We start from the raw sequence: 23,915 nt of genomic DNA on the forward strand, positions 1-23,915 counted from the left end.
ATTTACAAACGCGAGATCCATTCATTACTACCGCAATAGTTTAATGTTAAACACAGACATTTAAATGTTAACCAAAAGTTTAATGTTCTCTGTTAAACACAGGCCAGACTTTATCTTTTTAATCCCGAATCAACAGACTCATGGTGATGATCTATTTTTGTTAATATTGTTTTAGAAACATGAAAGGATGAGTGTTTCATTGAACTAGAATATGAAATAGCTTCTGTAGGTATTGGATTTTAGAAGTAAGTGACTTTTTCTTACATAGTCGTACATGCATGATGTAGAGGCCTACCTAGACAAGGCACCTTTTGCTGCTTTCAACTCATGGTGAAATCCATTTTGGGCTTCTCTGCAATCGAAGATACACAAAAAATGTCCAAAGATGGGCCAACATCAAGTCAACACAAGACAGTAAAACTGGGGTTTATTTTGCGTGTCAGAGTAGTATAGTTAGTATACTTGTAGCACTGACTATTATTTTTGATAAAAACACATTTTTTTCTTCTTTTGAAATAGGTTAATAAGGCTTAACAGTGGTGACACCATATTTTTCTATCCTATACTAGGCTCGACTAAATGATTCTTATGTTTTAAATCAAATACCTGACAATAATGTTATCACTTTGCAAACCGAATGCATTTCAATAGGTAGTGAAAAATATCTCAAAAAAATAACAAGGTCGACATTTAAAATCAATAAAAATAAGTAAAGAGGATTACAAAGTAAATTAATTTTTCTGCTTTCACTTTTATCTAATTTTCATTTCAGCGAGTCAAACTTTTTTTTTCGATTTAATTAAATAGAGATAATAAGTCAAACGGATTTATTCACACACATTTTCTTTCAGAAAGGCTCAAAGCTCTTCAGGAGTAATTCAAAAATAAATAATAATTATACAATAATATAAATGGTGTATTTTCAATACAAAATATAAGTATATAGAAAATATAAATTAAAAATATCATTTAAAATTTATATTGCTTTTAAATTGTTTTAATATTAAATTGAAATTTTATTTACTTTCTTAAATTGAATATTTTCAAAAGTATGTATATTTTATGTAGTTTCTGCACAAAAAATTGGTCTCTTGCGTTAAAAGAAATGCACTTGCTAACATTATACCTATTGTAATATTAAGATCGAATTGTTTCTTCACGATTAAATCGGTGATTTTTTAATAACTAACTATTCGACTACAACTACTGTCCATTTCTATGTGGGAAATTATTGTCAAAACACTGGAAGATCTGCATGCTTGCTATATTTATAAATATAGTTTTATTTGAATTCCCAACACGAGACCAATTTTTATAAACAGAAAGAAATAAAGACATTGTTTAAATTGATAAAAATTAAATTAAGTGTACACATTACAATATTTTCATTGGAAAATTTGTAGAAAATAATTAACCTTTCATAACATGTAGGCGTTCAATAGAAAATTTAAATTTTAAAATTGATCATAATTCATATTCAATTTATTTCTTAAAATTAATTATAACTTTTATTACATACATATTTTCTTTTTTCTCGAAAACGAAAATAAAAATGAAGCATAATGTAATAATAATTTGAAAAATATAAATTACTTAATAGATAATTTTACTTATTTTTATCTTTTTCTTAAGTTGGTGTAATTTACAGTTAATTAAACATAATTATATTGCCTTCAAAATTTTGAAGAACTGGAGAACTTTTGTTTGCTCGTTGATAAATCACTACAATTTGTTGACTACTATTATTGATATAAGGCCAATTTAAGCACTTGGTTTCCATAAACCTGAAAGCAGATAAGAATGGGGAGAAAATTAGTTCTGTATGAATGCAGAGTACAATGCGAAGAAAAGAAAGGGACTTTTTAGTCCTATGCTAGCAGTATAAACAAGATAATCAAGGTATACATAATCTATGACATCACAGACACAGATCTCACGCGTTACTACCTAAAAAGAGACATTTTTGATGGAATATCCTATTGGTAGACAGTAGACGCACGTATAGAAAGATATGTATTTATTTTAGAATCACCATAATTCCATAATATGAACCTATCTAGAAGAAACGGTTGGATTTCTTTCAATAGGAAAAATAAGTACTTTTCAAGAGTATTAAGAACTTTCTTTTCAAATAGAGTTATTTTATCCTTTTCCATATACTTCCTTATTTATTCTCTTCCCATCTCGATGCAACCTCCAGGAGACGTCAATTCCTTAGCTTTTCCACTTTAACATTTATTTCTCTATCTCTGCCTTAAATTCCTTTTCTCACGCTACTTAAGCGAGAGAGAATTTTTATAAGAAGGAACTTTATACGTCTCTCTTTCGCAGGAAAGTTTGAGGGATTTCCCCGCCGCCTTCCTTTTCGTTTATAATCAGGGAATAAATATTCACTCCCTGTCACTTTTCCCCCTCTTGTAGTATTTTTTCCCTTTTGCCATTCTCGAGATTTCACGTATGTGTGTTACTGAAGATGGTGTGTATGAATTGAGGGCTTTGACGCAAAAACGACTTTATAAGCCATATATTTTTCATGGCCTAAAGGTCATTTTTGCGTCTCAATTCGTCTTTTTGGACAGAGACGCGGGCCGGTAACTAGTGAGATCTGTGTTCAGGATGAAGTAGGGGCGATTAACCCGCATATCGAAAAATAACTAGGTACCGTAAACTGGGGTAACGTGATCCTGGAAAGCCTAGTGAACACCAGCAACATTTGTTTGGGAGCAAACCGAATGTCAAATGAAATACATAAATAAATACCTAAACAGTTGCGCGACTGTTGCGAAACAAGAGTATCGAATGTTGAGCAACATTCAAGATAAAAATGAAATCTATTACATACTAAAAGTCAAGGGAAATTCAGAAACAAGTCTGTCTGGAGAGCGGAAAAAGTCCCTGGATTATTGCAACATTTCTGGATTGATGAGAAACACTGTTTCCGATGAAAATGTTGCTGGTGGAATCACCATAATTCCATAATATGTACCTATCTAGAAGAAACGGTTGGATTTCTTTCAATAGAAAAATAAGTACTTTTCAAGAGTATTAAGAACTTTCTTTTCAAATAGAGTTATTTTATCCTTTTCCATATACCTACTTCCTTATTTATTTTCTTCCCATCTCGATGCATCCTCCAGGATACGTCAATTCCTTAGCTTTTCCACTTTAACATTTATTTCTCTATCTCTGCCTTGAATTCCTTTTCTCACGCTACTTAAGCGAGAGAGAAACTTGAATGCGAATTTTTTATCCTCACATTTAAAAGAAGGAACTTTATACGTCTCTCTTTCGCAGGAAAGTTTGAGGGATTTTCCCGCCGCCTTCCTTTTCGATTATAATCAGGGAATAAATATTCACTCCCTGTCACTTTTTCCCCTCTTGTAGTATTTTTTCCCTTTGCCATTCTCGAGATTTCACGTATGTGTGTTACTGAAGATGGCGTGTATGAATTGAGGGGTTTGACGCAAAAACGACTTTATAGGCCATATATTTTTTATGGCCTAAAGGTCATTTTTGCGTCTCAATTCGTCTTTTTGGACAGAGACGCGGGCCGGTAACTAGTGAGATCTGTGTTCAGGATGAAGTAGGGGCGATTAACCCGCATATCGAAAAATAACTAGGTACCGTAAACTGGGGTAACGTGATCCTGGAAAGCCTAGTGAACACCAGCAACATTTGTTTAGGAACAAACCGAGTGTCAAATGAAATACATAAATAAATAAATACCTAAACAGTTGCGCGACTGTTGTGAAACAAGAGTATCGAATGTTGAGCAACATTCAAGATAAAAATGAAATCTATTACATACTAACAGTCAAGGGAAATTCAGAAACAAGTCTGTCTGGAGAGCGAAAAAAGTCCCTGGATTATTGCAACATTTCTGGATTGATGAGAAACACTGTTTCCGATGAAAATGTTGCTGGTGGCTACTACCCTCCAGGGGTCACAGATAACCCAACTTACCGTGTAAGAAAAGTAAAAATAAAAACAAAAACAACAAAATGGAGACGAAACAGAACGAAAAATTTCAAGAACAAAAGTAACACAAAGAAGTTGGACTTTGGACCCCCCACTCAAGTCCGATGAAAATGTTGCTGGTGGCTCTACCCTCCAGGGGTCACAGATACCCCAACTTACCGTGTAAGAAAAGTAAAAAAAATAAAAATAAAAACAACAAAATGGAGACGAAACAGAACGAAAAATTTCAAGAACAAAAGTAACACAAAGAAGTTGGACTTTGGACCCCCCACTCAACACCATGGGGTAAACGCGACACAGGTCTAGAATGAAAGTAAATAGACAGGTCTGTCCTAGACTGTATAAGAATAGGGGAAGAAACAAGGTAAAATTAGGGGGAAATGAGATGGGAAAAAAGGTGCAAGAGGGGAGAAACAAGGTATAAGAATAGGGGAAGAAACAAGGTTCGATTAGAGGAAAGGGGGAAAAGGTGCCAGAGGGAAAAAACAAGGTATAAGAATAGTTGAAGAAACAAGGTAAGATTAGAGGATAGGGGGAAAAGGTGCCAGAGGGAAAAAACAAGGTATAAGAATAGGGGAAGAGACAAGGTAAAATGTGAGGAAAAGGACAAGGGAAAAAGGTACCAGAGGGAAGAAACAAGGTAAGATTAGAGGAAAGGGGGAAAAGGTGCCAGAGGGAAGAAACAAGGTATAAGAATAGGGGAAGAAACAAGGTAAAATGAGAAGAAAAGGACAAGGGTGCCAAGAGGGAAGAACGATTAGTAGAAATAGACAATACAATGTTGTGGTACGAGCAAAAACTAAATACTGTAAATTGGGGTAACTTTGAGTCAGGGAGGAACTAGAGACCCTCTTGAAAAATAGGACTGGATCTCCAACAAAATTGTCAGTAGGAAAGAGCAATGAAATTTTTTCCCTTCATTTCTTGAGAAAACGATTCATGGAAAGACGATCAAAAGGATATTTCAGCTTTCAGCCTGCATTGTATAACTAGTAAGGATTTACCCAACTCCTCACATTAACCTCATCCATTGGTATTTATTGGTACAGGTAGGGCCATCGGCTTTAATAAACGCCCTTGGTCACTGCGACCTGGTTAGATCTTTTGTGACAACCTCATCCAGAATAAATAGGGTCGAAAAAGCCAACAGCAAGATAAGAGAAAGCCAACCGTTCCCGAGAAAACTCATCTGTTTATAAAGTTCGCCCCGTGCGGTTAGAGGAAAAGGGAAAAAAAAGGTGGGAGAGTGGGACAGGTAGAATACAAAAAGAGAGAAAAGAGTTACGTTTTCTAGAAGGAGGAATGAGAAAATAACGAAGAGTTGAATAGAACAGAAAATGGGACAGAAAGAATCAAGAAAGAGACAGGGGAAAAAGAGAGAAAATGGGGAAATGACAAAGAATGGAGAGTTGGTCAAAAATGTAGAAACAGAAAATAGGATAGAAATATCTAATGAAGAAAAAGGGAGAAAAGAAGAGAGAAACTGGGAAAATGGCAAAGAATGGTTGGTCTGGTAGAAAAACAGAGATAAAAGGGAGCAAAAGAAGGTAGTAGGTCTAAAAAAGAACAGAAAATGGGATAAAAGGAAGGAAAAAGAAGGTAAGGAAGGGAAAAAAAACAGGGACCATCTGTTGAGAGAGGGGAGAAAGACTAGAGAGGGTAGAAATGAGAGAGAGAGCTAGGCTGGGCTTCCTCCAGGAAACGTCAATTCCTTAGCTTTTCCACTTTAACATTTATTTCTCTATCTCTGCCTTGAACTCCTTTTCTCACGCTACTTAAGCGAGAGAGAAACTTGAATGCGAATTTTTTATCCTCACATTAAGGCTGTGTTTATGAACAGGGCTGAGATGAGCTCGGACGACGTGAGATAGCTGTCCCGGCGGCAATTTTTAAAATTCATTTTATATTTATTTTTGTTTGCTTTGTAATTTGCTTGTTTTTATAGCTAATATAAATTAAAAGTATAATATAAACGTGCAAACTAAAGATAAAAAGTAAAAAATGAATTCAGATTGTTCAAGTTGCGGAAAAAAAATCAAAAATCCGAATTTCCCGCCAACTTTACACGCAAAAAGGCCGACGATGGCCTACGATGGCCCTGTTCATAACCACGGCCTGAGGTATGTAGTGGTCTACCACTATATTATTTCATGTTACAATGGGCTGTAGTGTTGAAACAATAGGTAGGGAACTTTATACGTCTCTCTTTCGCAGGAAAGTTTGAGGGATTTTCCCGCCGCCTTCCTTTTCGTTTATAATCAGGGAATAAATATTCACCCCCTGTCACTTTTTCCCCTCTTGTAGTATTTTTTCCCTTTTGCCATTCTCGAGATTTCACGTATGTGTGTTACTGAAGATGGCGTGTATGAATTGAGGGATGAGGGGTTTGACGCAAAAACGACTTTATAAGCCATATATTTTTTATGGCCTAAAGGTCATTTTTGCGTCTCAATTCGTCTTTTTGGACAGAGACGCGGGCCGGTAACTAGTGAGATCTGTTACTAAAAAAATTGATAATAACTGCTTTTTTTTTACTGAAAAATTTCATCTCTAACAAATTTTACTGTGCTCTATAGTTAATAGTTTGATTTAAATCATATTTTCATTACCTCCATTAAAATTGAGTAGTTCTCTTTTCTTCTAGACACTACAAATATTCTAAGTTAAAATCAACATAAAATATCACAATGAATTACTAAAAAATTGATAATAACTGATTTTTTTTTTTACTGAAAAATTTCATCTCTAACAAATTTTACTGTGCTCTATAGTTAATAGTTTGATATAAATCATATTTCCATTACCTCCATTAAAATTGAGTAGTTCTCTTTTCTTCTAGACACTACAAATATTCTAAGTTAAAATCAACATAAAATATCACAATGAACAAAATATACCGGATTTTATTTTATGAATAATCATTAAATACTTGGATAGATAACGTGGCATTTTTAATACTTTATAGTTCTACTAAGAATACAAGAAGCACTTGTGTTAACACATTAGGTGTCGAAAAATTTAGCCGTCATGCGTCACAACATACCGATTAGGTATGATCTATTTTTGTTAATATTGTTTTAGAAACATAAAAGGATGAGTGTTTCATTGAACTAGAATATGAAATAGCTTCTGTAGGTATTGGATTTTAAAAGTAAGTGACTTTTTCTTACATAGTCGTACATGCATGATGTAGAGGCCTACCTAGACAAGGCACCTTTTGCTGCTTTCACTTTTATCTAATTTTCATTTCAGCGAGTCAAACTTTTTTTTTCGATTCAATTAAATAGAGATAATAAGTCAAACGGATTTATTCTCACACATTTTCCTTCAGAAAGGCTCAAAGCTCTTCAGGAGTAATTCAAGAATAAATAATAATTATACAATAATATAAATGGTGTATTTTCAATACAAAATACAAACCACAAAATAAAAACATAAATTGAAAAGTTTAATCAAAAATCGAGATTGGAATAAAAAGTTTTAAAAATTTTGATTCCCTTGTTGTATGTTAAAACATTTCAGGCGATTACATACTTTCCTCATTATGGTATAGGGAAAGTAGGTACAAAAAAAAAAAAAAAAAAAAAAAAAAAAAACAAAAAAATTTAAAAAAAGAAACAAGGTATGAGAATAGGGGAAGAAACAAGGTAAAATTAGGGTGAAATGAGATGGGGAAAAAGGTACCAGAGGGAAGAAACAAGGTATGAGAATGGGGGAAGAAACAAGGTAAAATTAGGGTGAAATGAGATGGGGAAAAAGGTGCCAGAGGGAAGAAACGAGGTATAAGAATAGGGGAAGAAACAAGGTAAGATTAGAGGAAAGGGGGAAAAGGTGCCAGAGGGAAGAAACAAGGTATAAGAATAGTTGAAGAAACAAGGTAAGATTAGAGGATAGGGGGAAAAGGTGCCAGATAAAACAAGGTATAAGAATAGGGGAAGAAACAAGGTAAAATGTGAGGAAAAGGACAAGGGAAAAAGGTGCCAGAGGGAAGAAACAAGGTATAATTAGAGGAAAAGGGAAAAAAAGGTGGGAGAGTGGGACAGGTAGAATACAAAAAGAGAGAAAAGAGTTACGTTTTCTAGAAGGAGGAATGAGAAAATACCGAAGAGTTGGATAGAACAGAAAATGGGACAGAAAGAATCAAGAAAGAGACGGGGGGGAAAAAGAAGGTAAGGAAGGGAAAAAAACAGGGACCATCTGTTGAGAGAGGGGAGAAAGACTAGAGAGGGTAGAAATGAGAGAGAGAGAGCTAGGCTGGGCTTGTTTACCGGATTGTAGGCTATGGGCGCTCGGCTGACGGCTATAGCGGGGAACCCGTTGGACTGGGGCGAGGTGGCTTGGACATAGTTGGCGACCGAGTCGGGCCCGGACGAGCTGTACAGGTCGAGTGTGGTGGGGCCCGGGGAATTGGTGGAGGGGAAGGCGCCCGTGCCGCGTGTGGAACCGCCAGTGTGCGGCGAGGTGGGGGGTCCGCCGCCGAAACCTTGCTGGGCCGCCACCGCCGCTGCTGCCGCCTGGTAATTATTCATCACTGGAAACCAAACAGGGGCGGACATGGAGATTTTTGACAAGTCGTTTTCAGAGGTATAAGGTATATAAGAAGTGATTTATTTAAACTTGGAACAAGATGCTAATGTAGGTACTTTTGTCTTAATTCGGTATGTTGTTGGTTCAAAAACAAATATGAAAGTATATTTAGATATTTAAAATGAACAACCTTCACAAAGTTACCGAGTCTACCATCAATATGCTATAATATGAAAGTATTTACTTAAAATAAAAGATGCCATTTGACTATAAGTAAGTAGTGCCTGTAACTTTGAAAAAGATGTCCCACTATACTAAACTCCACTATAACAATGTTTTTGATTCTGTATTTGTAAATTCGTGCATGCTGTGTTTCAATGATTTCATGAGTGCCAAAAGCTCAAATGATTTATTTGAACTTGGAACAAGATGCTAATGTAGTAATTACCAATTACCAAAAGGTACTTTTGTCATAATTCGGTATGTATATTTAGATATTTAAAATGAACCTTCACAAAATTACTGAGTCTACCATCAATATGCTATAATATGAAAGTATTTACTTAAAATAAAAGATGCCATTTGACTATAAGTAGGTAGTGCCTGTAACTTGGAAAAAGATGTCCCACTGTACTAAAACTCCACTATAACAATGTTTTTGATTCTGTATTTGTAAATTCGTGCATGCTGTGTTTCAATGATTTCATGAGTGCCAAAAGCTCAACAAAGTTCTGTATGTTTATTAGTATTTTTTTTTCAAGTACTTTATTTTTAACAATATTGAACAAGAACAATATAAACAATGGTACAAAGCAAAAGATAATATTTAAAATGTTCATATATTTTTAGAATATTTTAAAAATCCATTTAAAATAGCATCTACATTTCTTTTATTATTGATTTTATTTATGTCGATAGTTTTTTCCTAGGTCTGTCGCCTTTGAAAAACTTGTAGAAAAAGATTTTTCACCCTCTGAATTTCAAATGATTGGATTGGCACTTTAAATTGAAACTTTTCTTGTCGTCTTTAGAGACTTGTAGTAAATACCATGCTTTGAACATGTTTCCTGTATGTTTCTTTCTATCCTCACACTCGTGCAAATGTAAATACTTCAATGAAAGTGTCAAGCTTTAAGTTATGTATTCCCTTGGGGATCAGAAATTTACCAAAGCACCCAACATTGATTTCATGCATAGGTACTGCACACTTCTCGTTACCAAATTCAGTAAATATTTCATTTGAGAATTATAAAATTATTGGATGAAAAAATGACAAATATGACGATGAAAGATATTCCCCAGGGGATAATGACTGAAAAACACAGGCATCATGCAAACAGAACTGAGATCTCATTACTTTGCACTCCGATAGTGCAGCAATCGTTAAACCACAAATTAAAAACATAAATTGAAAAGTTTAATCAAAAATCGAGATTGGAATAAAAAGTTTTAAAAATTTTGGTTCCCTTGTTGTATGTTAAAGCATTTCAGGCGATTACATACTTTCATCATTATGGTATAGGGAAAGTAGGTACAAAAAAAAAAAAAATCCTAAAATATTATACAAAACCTTGTTTAGACAAGCTGATAGGTAATTAGGTAGGTATATAAATTCTAGTCCAGTGATTCCCAAACTAGGGGCCGTGAAGGACTTCGCAACCCCCGGAATCATATAAGATATAGTAAAGGGGTCGCGGAGCATTCACAATTGAAAAAAAGGGACCTCGTAAAAAAAAGGGACCTCGTAAGAAGAAAAAGTTTGGGGACCGCTGTTCTAGTCTATGTCTATTCTAGGAACCTAGCTATAAAATATTGGCGCTTAAGAAACAATACCGCCCAACAATCGTTTTGTAAACTTAGCCGAAGAGGCAAAACATAGGGGCATAGGTATGTTTTATTTTTTCTTCGTAAATTTTACTAAAAAAAGTGCTACTTTTTTAGACGCTATTGTTTCTTGAGCGCCGATTTATGAAGCTGTAGGTACCTGAGAGCGCCTGTGTTAATAAGGGCGAATTGTTATTGGTTAATTGTCCATTGGTTAGGTCCACTACGTTAGATACCAACAGGAGAGAGAGAGGGAGAGAAAGGAAAAGACAGAGAAAAATATGTACAAAATATTAGTGCTCGACAATACACAAAACAAGATATACCTACAATTGTAATACAATGAACAAGATACACAGATAGCATAGGTTTACAATATTACAAAAAATAAATAGTCATAAAAAAAGTAATAAATAAATAACCCAAGATTTATATTATTATTTTCGCGGACACATTAGGTGCAGTCGGCTATACACTAAAAGAAAAAACAAAAAAAAAAAAAAAAGAGCGAGCAAAATAGATAGAATAGATCCCTAACGTTCAAGATTTGTAAAATAAATAGTAATAATAAAATAAACTGAAAAACAAAATACACATAAAAAAAAAAAAACACCCACAAAAACATGCCTCCAAACAAAAATCCAGCAAAAGCAAACCAACCGCACAGTTTTTTGTTTTTAAAGATATCCTTTTTTTAGTGGATCTGATTTTTAGCTCACCTCTAATCTCGGTACTAGCTGGATTAGTGGATTGAGTCCTGAGAACAATGATAAGGTACACCCACAAAAACATGCCTCCAAACAAAAATCCAGCAAAAGCAAACCAACCGCACTGTTTTTTGTTTTTAAGTTCCACTAAAAAAAGGATATCTTTTTTTAGTGGATCTGATTTTTAGCTCACCTCTAATCTCGGTACTAGCTGGATTAGTGGATTGAGTCCTGAGAACAATGATAAGGTTGGATGTCAACCAAGAGGGAAACTTTCTAGTGGGTGTGAAAAATAATAATGAAATGAAAAGCTAATGATTGGGCTCCAACAACTTGTTTAACTGGAAGTTTTATTGGCGTTGTTATTGTTTTTGTTGTTGTTGTTGTTGTTGTGTAAAATTATCATTTTTAGAAAGAAAAATCTTAAGTGTTTTTTTTTTCCAAGAAATAAACCCTCCAAATCTTCCACTTAAACCGTTGGTGAAACCCAAACTAAAAGAAAATAAAAGAAGACGAAGTAAATACCAAAATAAAAAAAAAAAAAAAATTAGGTAGACAGGTATATACTCGATCAAGGTAGGTAGGGGCTCTAATGACATTTGAAAATTATCTTCGTAGGTAATAGACTCCTAAAAAAAGGCTTTCCGTAGGTACTTTTTATGGCGCAAAAAATAATAATAGCCTAAATATGATTTTGTCCTCTAAATCTGAAGTTAAGTAGGCATAAAGTAACTTAAGAAACTGCTTACACAACCTAAATTTGTGTGAACGCCGTGTATCTCGATTGATTATGCAATGTGCTATACATAAATCATTAGTGGAGATGTCACACTTACTTTTCCACAACACTCCACAGACTCCACACAGATTAGAGGAATTTAAATGACCCTACAGTTAACCGCCACTGCTTTAACGTAGGTACAATTTCAGCCTACATTTGCTCATTCACATTCATTCTTCTGCTACCTCTAACTCTCATTACATCTCATCCTCTTCTCTTCCTACTTCAGTTATCCCTCCAGCTTTTCTCTTCCTTCTTCCTGTTTCCATTTTATTCTACTCTGTTTTTTACCTCTTTTTCTCATTTTACGTTATCTTCATTCCTCTTTTCCTCTCCCAATTTTTCCTCCTTGTTCTTCTTCTTCTTATAGGTAATTTTTTACTTTCCTTTTTTTTTTCTCATTACATCTCATTCTCTTCTCTTTCCACTTCATTTATCCCTCCAGCTTTTCTCTTCCTTCCTCCCGTTTCTGTTTTATTCTGCCTTGTCTATTTTTACCTCTTTTTCTCATTTTACATTTTCTTCCGTTTTCTTTCCTCTCCCATTTTTTCTCCTTGCTCTTCTTCTCGTTATTCTTTTTCTTTCTTCTCTCATTCTAATCTCTTCTCTTCCCTCTTCCCGTTCCCATTTTATTCTGCCTTGTCTTTTCTTTACCTCTTTTCATTTTACCCTACGTTATCTTCTCCTCTATTTCCTTTTTTCTCTACCTTCTACGACTCTCATTGAATTTCATTCTTCTATCCTCTTTCTTCTTTTATATCTATTTTCTCTCTCCTTTTTTCTATTCTCTATCCATGTAATTTCGTCTATTTTTTTCATTTATCTGCCCCTATTCACCGTAACTAATACCTACGCCATGTCAACAGTATTTGCTTACCGTGAGAAAGGGAGGGAGCAAGTAAGTAAACAAAAGGAAAGAGAAATGGAATGGGAGGGATATCATCATTGAGAAAGAATGAGGGACAGGAAGAGAGAGTGAGAGAGATAGATGGGGGCAGAAAGCAAGGGAGAGGGAGAGAGATTGAAAGAGAAAAAAAAGAGGGAGACAAACAATATGGGAGAGGGAGGGAGATGGAAAGAGATAGTAAGGGAGGGAGAGAAAGAGGGAGAGGCAACCAGAGAGATATGGAGGGAGAGAGAGAGAGATATGTACCGAAGTGTCAAAGACTAAGTAGCAGCGCATGTTAATCCAATTAACCTTATCAGTTTCCCTCTCACTCACGCTCAATAACTTCATACCTATTTAGTTCACCTGTAAATTTGTTTACCGATGTGTTTCATCAAGACTCACAAACGGCTCGTCAGTTAGGAAAAGGAATTGTGACACCTCCACTAATTTTGTATGCGTGGCACATTGCATAATCAAATGAGATACACGGCGTTCATACAAACGAAACAACAGGATCTACACTTATGGCCAGGGCCAAATAAGAGTTTAATCTAGGTTTAAATTTAACCCTTGGAAAAAGCAATTTGATTGGTTGAATTACCAATTACCAATTGGTTGGCAATTCTGATTGGAGAAACTACCTACTGGGAGCATCCAACCATTCCTAACCTGGAAGGCCCTCAATCGCCTTCAGTCCGGAGTCTCCTCTGCTGCAAATATAACAAAAAGCTATGGGGGTACGAAGAGGATGCAACCTGCGGATGCGGCAGTGAGCAGACACATGATCATCTCCTGGTATGCGGCCAAGTGGAGACGACATGCACTCACGCAGATCTCCTTGCGGCAAACGAGAGGGCAATCTACGTCTCAAATTACTGGGGAAGAAAGATTTGATGAGAAAGAAGAGGACTCGGAAAGTGTGTAAGTATTGGTTGAATTAAAAATTTTCAGCCATTCAGAATGCTAAATCTAAGAGTTAAAAACCCCAGTTAATTTGTACATTTTATTGAGAAACAAAAGTCAAAGTTTATACTCTGATTTTGGCTCAGTACCTGATTATTGGGAGAAAGATTTTTCAATATTTCCATTATTACTGATCTCAAAATAAATCATTTGCGGGAATCGAACCCACGACCTAGCGAAGCTTAAACTTTTCAACTTCTGACTTGTCACGTAAAAATCCATTAATCATTTAATTCAAGCGTAGAGGAAGTCCTTAATCGAACCCCCCTCTCTCCCTCTCTCTCTTTTTCTCTCCCCCTCTCTCTCTTTCTCTCCCTCTCTTTCTCTTTCTCTCTCTCTTTCTCTCCCTCTCTCTTTCTCTCTCTCTCCCTCCTGAACAAAAATAACGAAGGGAGGGGGTTGTATAGGAAAAAAATGGTAATGATGGATGAGATGGGGGGCTGGAGAGGGGAGGGAGGAAAAGATGGAGGGGTTAACGCGATTCCGTTTGGTTCAATAAATACAACGAACACAGGTATGAGAGAGACTAAGAGTGAGAGAGAGAAGGAGAGACAGAAAGATAGAGAGAGCTGAGAGTGAGAGGAAGAGAGAGACAGAGAATTAATGCAGGGAAATGCAATCATAAGCGAAAAAAAAAGACGAATAAAAATAAAATAAATAAACATGTTCATGAAATACAAATACAGGGTGGTATGTCCGAAAGATTGAATTGTGATGAACGAAGGAAGTGAATTGTAAGTTTTAATTCAATAACTTTATATTAATTAGTCACCTGTAAATCCGTTTGTTTTACCGATGTGTTTCATCAAGACTCACAAACGGCTCGTCAGTTAAGAAAAGGAATTGTGACACCTCCACTAATTTTGCATGTGTGGCACATTGCATAATCAAATGAGATACACGGCGTTCATACAAACGAAACAACAGGATCTACACTTATGGCCAGGGCCAAATAATTTAATCTAGGTTTAAATTTAACCCTTGGATTAAGCAATCTGATTGGAGGAACTACCTACTGGGAGCAGCCAACCATTCCTAACCTGGAAGGCCCTCAATCGCCTTCGGTCCGGAGTCTCCTGCTGCAAATATAACAAAAAGCTATGGGGGTACGAAGAGGATGCGGCAGTGAGCAGACGCATGAACATCTCCTGGTATGCGGCCAAATGGAGACGACATGCACTCACGCAGATCTCCTTGCGGCAAACGAGAGGGCAATTTACGTCTCAAACTTCTGGGGAAGAAAGATTTGATGAGAAAGAAGAAGACACGGAAAGTAAGTAAGTGTTGGTTGAATTCAAAATTTTCAGCCAATCAGATTGCTAAATCTAAGAGTTAAAAACCCCAGTTAATTTGTACATTTTATTGAGAAACAAAAGTCAAAGTTTATACTCTGATTTTGGCTCAGGTCATGAAAAGAAAACCGGCGGTTTTTCAACTCAGGAATCGAACATTTTTCCTTCGTCTACCGACTCTAAGGTTGTGGTTATGTACCGGGTTGGGGAAGGCAAGGTTGGTAAACCTGGTTTTTCAGTTACCACTCCCATGCTAAACTAGAGAAACAATATCCTGTCTCACCTAGTCCGAGCTCATCTCAACCCGGTACATAACCACAACCTAAGGCCTAGAACAGTGCTTCTCAAATTTGTTGCCACCACGCCACACTTTTCAAGACTCCAATCTAGATTACGCGAGGCAGACCTTTAGAATCTAGACAATCACACATTATAATCCACCCTATAAGTCACGTAGGTATATGGTATAGATATGAAGAGGTTATTTACACAATACACACTCACAATACAGCTGAACAAGAAAAATCAACTTTTCAATTGAGGAGCAGAATGGAAAAAGGGCCCTTGGGACAAATCGTTGTTTTGAGATATAGGGCTTTAAAGTTTTGGAACCGAAATAACAAATTTAGTTGTGAAAATGAAGTTTGAGCAGTTCATAAGAAATGATGTTTGTTTTGTTTTAAATAATTTAACGCAATAAAAAAACAATATTCACAAAGTCTTATACAAGAAATATTAGTTTTAAAAAAGCTCTTTAAAAAAAAACCTATGAAAATGATAGAGATTCTATGGAGACTTTCTAGCATTTATAAGAGGTTTGTTAAAGGGAACTGTAACTGTACCGATATGGAAAACCGAATTGTACCGATATGGAAGAGAAGGAGGACAGGATAGGAGAAAGCCAGCCCTTCCGAGAACGAACCTTATCTGTTTGGGATAAAATTCGTCCCGGGCGGGAATCGAACCAATAGGAATCTATGCTAACCAGGCTGATCCATCAGAGTAAAAGGATGAAATTGGAATGGCCAATTGGGTCGGATTTTTTTGTACTCAAGTGTCTACAATGTACGTATGGGAATTTTTGTGTACGCAAGCAAAGAAGGTGGGAAAATAGAGCCTTGTTTTGTAACGTGGTACCTCCCTGTATACACGTAAAGGAGCCACCCCGTAACTTTTGTTAAACTTTGTCCCAACTCTGCTCCATCTCGTTACCTCAGGAGGCCTAGCGATACCATGCCGTGGGGGAGGGGCAGGGGGGATACCTACCGCGCGAGAGAGAGAAGGCAGTGGAATTTGGTCAATTTGGAACTAAGCTCGAAGCAAGACGGAGAGGGAAGAAAGTAGAGCGCTTCCTATACGATACCTAAATCTCTCACGGCACACTTTTCAAGACTCCAATCTAGATTACGCGAGGCAGACAGACCTTTATAATCTAGACAATCAGATTATAATTCACCCTATAAGTCACGTGGGTATATGGTATATATATGATGTAGATATGAAGAGGTTATTTACACAATACACACTCACAATACAGCTGAACAAGAAAAATCAACTTTTCAATTGTTCCGTTATGCCGGCTTACAGTGCCGGGGCTCCGGGTTCGAATCCCGTGTGAAAAAGTATTTTGCATTTACACCTAGGTATGTACAACATATCGTAAAATCGTTATGCGGGCTTACAGTGCCGGGGCTCCGGGTTCGAATCCCGTGTGAAAAAGTATTTTGCATTTACACCTAGGTATGTACAACATATCGTAAAATAGATCTTAGGTAGACAGGTATATACTCGATCAAGGTAGGTAGGGGCTCTAATGAAATTTTAAAAGTATCTTCGTAGGTAATAGACTCCTAAAAAAAAGGCTTTCCGTAGGTAGGTACTTTTTATGGCGCAAAAAATAATAATAGCCTAAATATGATTTTGTCCTCTAAATCTGAAGTTAAGTACGCATAAGTAGGTAACTTAAGAAACTGTTTACACAACTATGTACATAATTATTTCCTAAATTTGTGTGAACGCCGTGTATCTCGATTGATTATGCAATGTGCTATACATAAATCATTAGTGGAGATGTCACACTTACTTTTCCACAACACTCCACAGACTCCACACAAATTAGAGGAGATGTTCAAATCACTTTTCTTACAAACTCCGAGCACTATTGACCAACAGGAATTGGCTTTTTAATATTTTATTTATTTATTAGTTTGTTTGTCAATTAGTTTATTTGTTTCTTTATTTATTTATAGAATAACCCTACAGTTAACCGCCACTGTTTTACAAACGTAGGTACCTACAATTTCAGCCTACATTTGCTCATTCACATTCATTCTTCTGCTACCTCTAACTCTCATTACATCTCTTCCTACTTCAGTGATCCCTCCAGCTTTTCTCTTCCTTCTTCCCTTCTTCCTGTTTCCATTTTATTCTACTCTATTTTTTACCCCTTTTTCTCATTTTACGTTATCTTCATTCCTCTTTTATTTCCTCTCCCATTTTTTTCTCCTTGTTCTCCTTCTTATAGGCAATTTTTTTCTTTACTTTCCTATTTCTTTTTTCTCTCATTACATCTCATCCTCTTCTCTTCCCACTTCATTTATCCCTCCAGCTTTTCTCTTCCTTCCTCCCGTTTCTATTTTATTCTGCCTTGTCTATTTTTACCTCTTTTTCTCTCTTTATATTATCTTCCCTTTTCTTTCCTCTCCCATTTTTTCTCCTTGCTCTTCTTCTCGTTATTCTTTTTCTTTCTTCTCTCATTCTAATCTCTTCTCTTCCCTCTTCCCGTTCCCATTTTATTCTGCCTTGTCTACTTTTACCTCTTTTCATTTTACCCTACGTTATCTTCTCCTCTATTTCCTTTTTTCTCTACCTTCTACGACTCTCGTTGAATTTCATTCTTCTATCCTCTTTCTTCTTTTATCTCTATTTTTTCTCTCCTTTTTTCTCTCTATTCTCTATCCATGTAATTTCGTCTATTTTTCTCATTTATCTGCCTCTATTCACCGTAACTAATACACCATGTCAACGGTATTTGCTTAGCGTGAGAAAGGGAGGGAACAAGTAAGTAAACAAAAGGAAAGAGAAATGGGGGGAAAGAGAAACAAAAGGAAGGGATATTATCATGGAGAAAGAAAGAGGGACAGGAAGAGAGAGTGAGAGAGAGATAGATGGGGACAGAAAGCGAGGGAGAGGGAGAGAGATTGAAAGAGAAAAAGAGGGAGACAAACAATATGGGATAGGGAGGGAGATGGAAAGAGATTGTAACAGAGGGAGAGAAAGAGGGAGAGGCAAACAGAGAGATATGGAGGGAGAGAGAGAGATATGTACCGAAGTGTCAAAGACTAAGTAGCAGCGCATGTTAATCCAATTAACCTTATCAGTTTCCCTCTCACTCACACTCTCTTCCCTCTCTTTCTCTCCCTTTACTCCTCCATCCCTCCTACTCTTTCTACCTCTTCTTCCCCCTCCCTCTCACTCTCTCTTTCCATATTCACTTGTGTTTGCATGTGTGTACTTTTCTCATAACCTTGTCTCTCTCCCTCCCTCCCCCTCTCTATTCTCTCTCTCTCTCCCTGTCTCTCTTTATCTTTCCCTCTCTCTCACACTCATTCACACTGTTTCGCATGTGTGTCTCTTTCCTTCTCTCTCCCACAGTCTCTTTCCCCTTCCCTCCCTCTCTCTCTCTCGCTGTGTGTCTTACTCTCTCACTCTCACAGTGTGTTTGTCTCTGTCTATTCCCCTAGTATTTGCATGAGGGAGATGGTATGTTTGAAAATTCACTTGTGCTTTCTCTAATTACCAGTTAACCTCTCTCTCTCTCTCTCACACACACACACACTCTCTGTATCTCTCTCTCTCTCCCTCTATTACATTCTCTTGTTTACCCAGTCTTGATTGCTACACAGTTGATATACAATAGAGAGAGAGAGAGAGAGGAGAGAGGGGGGAGAGGGACAGAAAGAGAGAGAGAGAGAGAGAGAGAGAGAGACATGTAGGTGTATAATATACCTGTCTAAAACGTTACATTAGCACGGGAGAAATAGGGCTTGGGGAGGGAGAAATAGGGCTTGGGGACGAAATATAGGACGGTCTGGAAATTAAGGTCGTTCCTAAATCTTTCTCTTTTTTTTTTCACCCATCCACGTCAGTCCATTGTACCTTATCCCTAACCCTAAAAACACAGAAAAAAAAAGATGGATTAAATATCAAAATAAAACCAATCAAGCCTGAATTATCTGTGGTGAAGCAGAGAGCTTCTCCACAACTTTAGTGAGTATCACAGCATTACTAATACCTCCTTTACTATTGGGTATTTCTCATTAATTCAATATGTAACCACTGATGGTAACGCCTCACGAGGCTGAGTGCTCCCTGAGCACAGAGCCAAATCTAATCAAGAATAATAGGTACTGATTTTCTTTAATCACGATCGCATAAACTACGGGCTAAAAAATTCCCGGAGGGACGGGCCCAGCTTGTTATAATCATTTTAAAATTATATAGGAACTTTTTCTCTATTTGTTCTTTCATATTTAGGTATGATTTAGGTACCTATTTTGCAGAGTATTTTGCTATTTTAGTTCATAATCATATCCTGACCGTCTTTCCATGAAAAACAGAAGAGCTCCTGAAAAATATTTCTGTCCAAAAGAAGAAGTAAAAACTGTGAATGAAGTTTGTATCGTAATTACCTACGTAGATTGTAGGTACCTGTCAAATATCAAAATACGAACCGTGGAAAATCGTAGAAGGAAGTTGTAGCAAATAATAATAGATAACAATAAAAAAATAATAGAAAGTAGGTAATAAAATAAATAGAAAAATCAATGGCTGAAGTAGTAAGGGCTAGGTCACACTGAGCCGACAAGTCGCGTGCTAACACTTTTGTCGTCCAGTGTGACCCAGCCCTAGAATAACAAGCTTTACCTGTAACATGTACATAAGGCCAGCCATTCACTATCAGGTATCAGGTAGGGCGGACCTTTTCAGCCGTACCTGTCAGGTCTACCTGTTAATGAGTGGCTGAGCCAAGTGTTGAGGGTTGAGCATGGGCGTAGCCAGAATTCAGGGGTCGATGGGGGGCGCTTTACTTTCCAAGACGATTTTTTTTTCTCGAACTAGGCGAACATTTTTGAAAGAAATAGAACTCGGAAATCTTTTAAATATTAGAGCTCAGAAATTCCAGGTATGTTTTCAGGAAAAGTTCCTTACGAAAAGTTCTTCAAACCTGTATAGTTGCATACCTACGTGTAGGTATATACATACGTTACAGTTCCGTTTGGGTCATTTTGTCCCGAAGATAGCTCGACCGACGAGAAGATGTAAGTGGTAAGGTTTTTTTTTTCTTTTTATTACGGGACAAGTCCCACTTAGGTACCTTAGAAGGCTGCTCCACCTTCCGCCTATAGTCTGGCTACGCCTCGAGTTGCATTAGATACAGAGAGACACAGAAAAGACTTTTACCTGTCACGTAAGTCTTAACTCGCTCATCGCCAGGATAGATTTGGTCACGTTACATTAGCACGGGAGAAATAGGGCCTGGGGACGAAATATAGGACGGTCTTGAAATTAAGGTCGTTCCTAAATCTTTCTCTTTTTTTTTACATATCCACGTCAGTCCATTGTACCTTATCCCTAACCCTAAAAACACACACAAAAAAAAAAAAAAAAAAAAAAAAAAAAAAAAAAAAAAAGATGAAAAGATGGATTAAAATATATCAAAATAAAACCAGTCAAGCCATGAATTATCTGTGGTGAAGCAGAGAGCTTCTCCACAACTTCAGTGGGTATCACAGCATTACTAAGTGCCTCCTTTACTATTAGGTATTTCTCATTAATTCAATATGTAACCACTGGTAACGCCTCACGAGGCTGAGTGCTCCCCGAGCACAGAGCAAAAAAAAAAAAAAACTTCGACCCCACCAGGAATCAAACCTGGAACCTCCGGCGTACGAATGCAGTGTGATACCCACCCGGCCAGAGATAACACATCTTCCAATCTATTTAACCCTTCACTGGTGAACGTCTGCGTAATTTCGTCCTGTCTATTGTAGAATTTTAACTAGGAAATTCTTTAAAATGTGGGGCCTACATTAGGATTAGTGTCACACACGTGGTACCGCTCCCCTATCCCGAATAAAATTTAGTTAGGCAAAACGTTTTTCCCGTGATTTGATAAATTTTAAAATGTGGGGACTACATTAGGATTAGTGTCACACACGTGGTACCGCTGCCCTATCTCGAATAAAATTTAGTTAGGCAAAACGTTTTTCCCGTGATTTGATAAATTTTCCGGCAAGTTAATTAGTTCACGCCATGTCTCCTGCATACATAGAACGTACATAGAACACTCATAGAATTTACATTGACATAAATACATAGTTTACATAAAACATAACATGGTTAACGTATAGTCAAGAGCTAAAATTTCCGGAGAATTTCCATTTTCATTCCTTTAGACCCGTTGTACATTAGAAGCGTAGACAAGGAACTTTTTGTAGTGCGTAGTCGCCAAGAATCAAAACCTATGAAAGCCAGCCTAGTTAGCTTAGTTGGTAGTGCGTCTGCCTTGTAAGCGCTAGGCCGTGGGTTCGATTCCCGCCCGGGGCGGATTTTATACGATTAGTAGATATACCTACGAGAAATAGACAATACAATGTTGTGGTACGAGCAAAAACTAAATACTGTAAATCGGGGTAACTTTGAGTCAGGGAGGAACTAGAGACCCTCTTGAAAAATGGGACTGGATCTCCAACAAAATTTTCAGTAGGAAAGAGCAATGAAATTTTTTCCCTTCATTTCTTGAGAAAACGATTCATGGAAAGACGACCAAAAGGATATTTCAGCTTTCAGCCTGCATTGTAAAACTAGTAAGGATTTACCCAACTCCTCCTCCTCCTCCTCCTCCTCCTCCTCCTCAGAAGAAGAAGAAGAAGAAGAAGAAGGTAAAAATATATTTTACATAACTGCCATCACTTTGATGGTTGTCGATAGAGAAATAACTGTTACACTTCACAATATAGACCTTCACAAAGTTACTGAGGCATCCATCCAGACTTTGATGGTTGCCCATGACACAGTAATCAATAATAATTCATTTTTCCAATTTTTTTTCCTTCTTTCATTATTTATATAGATGGTTGGAAATAGTTCGACACCATCCTCGAATAGCTGCAATTACAATTTTCTCGGACATGGATTTAACCTCATCCAGAATCAATAGGGTCGAAAAAGCCAACAGCAAGATTTTTCGCATGTGTGTCTCTTTCCTTCTCTCTCCCACAATCTCTTTCCCCCCCTCTCTCTCTCTCTCTCTCGCTGTGTGTCTTGCTCTCTCACTCTCACAGTGTGTTCGTCTCTGTCTATTCCCCTAGTATTTGCATGAGGGAGATTGTATGTTTGAAAATTCACTTGTGCTTTCTCTAATTACCAGTTAACCTCTCTCTCTCTCACACACACACTCTTTCTCTCTCTCTCTATTACATGCTCTTGTTTACCCAGTCTTGATTGCTACACAGTTGATAGAGAGAGAGAGAGAGAGAGAGAGAGAGAGAGAGAGAGAGAGAGAGAGAGAGGAGAGAGAGAGAGAAAGAGAGAGAGAGAGAGAGAGAGAGAGAGAGAGAGAGAGAGAGAGAGAGAGGAGAGAAAGAGAGAAGAGGAGAGAGAGACATGTAGGTGTATAATATACCTGTCTAAAACGTTACATTAGCACGGGAGAAACAGGGCCTGGGGACGAAATATAGGACGGTCTGGAAATTTGGGTCGTTCCTAAATCTTTCTCTTTTTTTTTTTATTTTTCACCCATCCACGTCAGTCCATTGTACCTTATCCCTAACCCTAAAAACACACAAAAAAAAAAAAAAAAAAAAAAAAAAAAAATGAAAAAAGGGATATCAGGTTTTTAGTTGAAAAACTCTATCCTATTTTCTATAATACCTATCTGTTAAAGAAAATCCTACAAATCGAGAGAAATCTAAATCAGTATAGAGAAGGATATCGGTGAAAATGATTAAAGATTTAGGCGTTTAGTGGACATGATAATCAAGGTGAGTTAAATCAACAAAACTAGTTCACTGAAGAAGTAAGGGCTAGTTCACACTGCGCTAACAAGTCGCGTGCTAACACATGTCGTCCAGTGTGACCCAGCCCTAGAATAACAAGCTTTACCTGTAACATGTACATAAGGCCAGCCACTCACTATCAGGTATCAAGTAGGGCGGACCTTTTCAGCCGTACCTGTCAGGTCTACCTGTTAATGAGTGGCTGGGCCAAGTGTTGAGGGTTGAGCATGGGCGTAGCCAGAATTCAGGGGTCGATGGGGGGTGCTTTACTTTCCAAGACGATTTTTTTTTTCTCGAACTAGGCGAACACTTTTGAAAGAAATAGAACTCGGAAATCTTTTAAATATTAGAGCTCAGAAATTTCAGATATATTTTTTTAGGAAAAGTTCCTTACGAAAAGTTCTTTAAACCTGCATAGTTGCATACCTACGTGTAAGTGTTTCCATCACAGTTCCGTTTGGGTCACTTTGTCCCGAAGATAGCACGACCGACAAGAAGATTAAGTAAGGTTTTTTTCTTTTTACTTTTTTTTATTACGGGACAAGTCCCACTTAGGTATCTTGGAAGGCTGCTCCACCTTCCGCCTATAGTCTGGCTACGCCCCGAGTTGCATTAGATACAGAGAGACACAGAAAAGACTTTTACCTGTCACGTAAGTCTTAACTCGCTCATCGCCAGGATAGATTTGGTCTGGCCGCATGATCAACGGCTGTTGGCCGGCGGCCGGCCCGTTTTTCGACTTGGGGATGGCTTTATTATTTCCGCCGATCGGAGCCGAAGTGTCAATCGGGTGGGATCGGGAAAGGTCGTAATAGGTGGTCGTGTTTGTCGACCGTTCGGTGGTTGAGACCGGGGTGGTTACCGGGGCGGGGGCTGTTGGCTGGTGGTGGGGGG

General features: G+C 37.3%; 1 protein-coding gene across 2 annotated transcripts; it reads right to left on the reverse strand.

Annotated features, from left to right (window-relative positions):
- Positions 1 to 1,106: 1,106 nt before the first annotated feature.
- On the reverse strand, positions 1,107 to 23,905 carry LOC103512347 (RNA-binding protein Musashi homolog Rbp6-like). 2 transcript variants are annotated; one of them, XM_017445367.2, is made up of 4 exons: positions 23,667 to 23,905; positions 10,490 to 10,552; positions 8,247 to 8,509; positions 1,107 to 1,784 (listed from the first exon to the last, which is right to left on the reverse strand). In XM_017445367.2, the coding sequence occupies exons 1-4, from the start codon at positions 23,719 to 23,721 to the stop codon at positions 1,743 to 1,745; spliced, it is 423 nt and encodes a 140-aa protein (XP_017300856.1). In that variant the 5' UTR covers positions 23,722 to 23,905; the 3' UTR covers positions 1,107 to 1,742. The 2 variants fall into 2 exon arrangements, with proteins under 2 accessions (XP_017300856.1, XP_026681654.1); XM_026825853.1 differs by lacking the exon at positions 10,490 to 10,552.
- Positions 23,906 to 23,915: the final 10 nt, after the last annotated feature.

Source organism: Diaphorina citri, unplaced genomic scaffold, assembly GCF_000475195.1.
Source record: "Diaphorina citri unplaced genomic scaffold, Diaci psyllid genome assembly version 1.1 scaffold828, whole genome shotgun sequence".
NCBI classification, from domain to species: Eukaryota; Metazoa; Arthropoda; class Insecta; order Hemiptera; family Psyllidae; genus Diaphorina; species Diaphorina citri.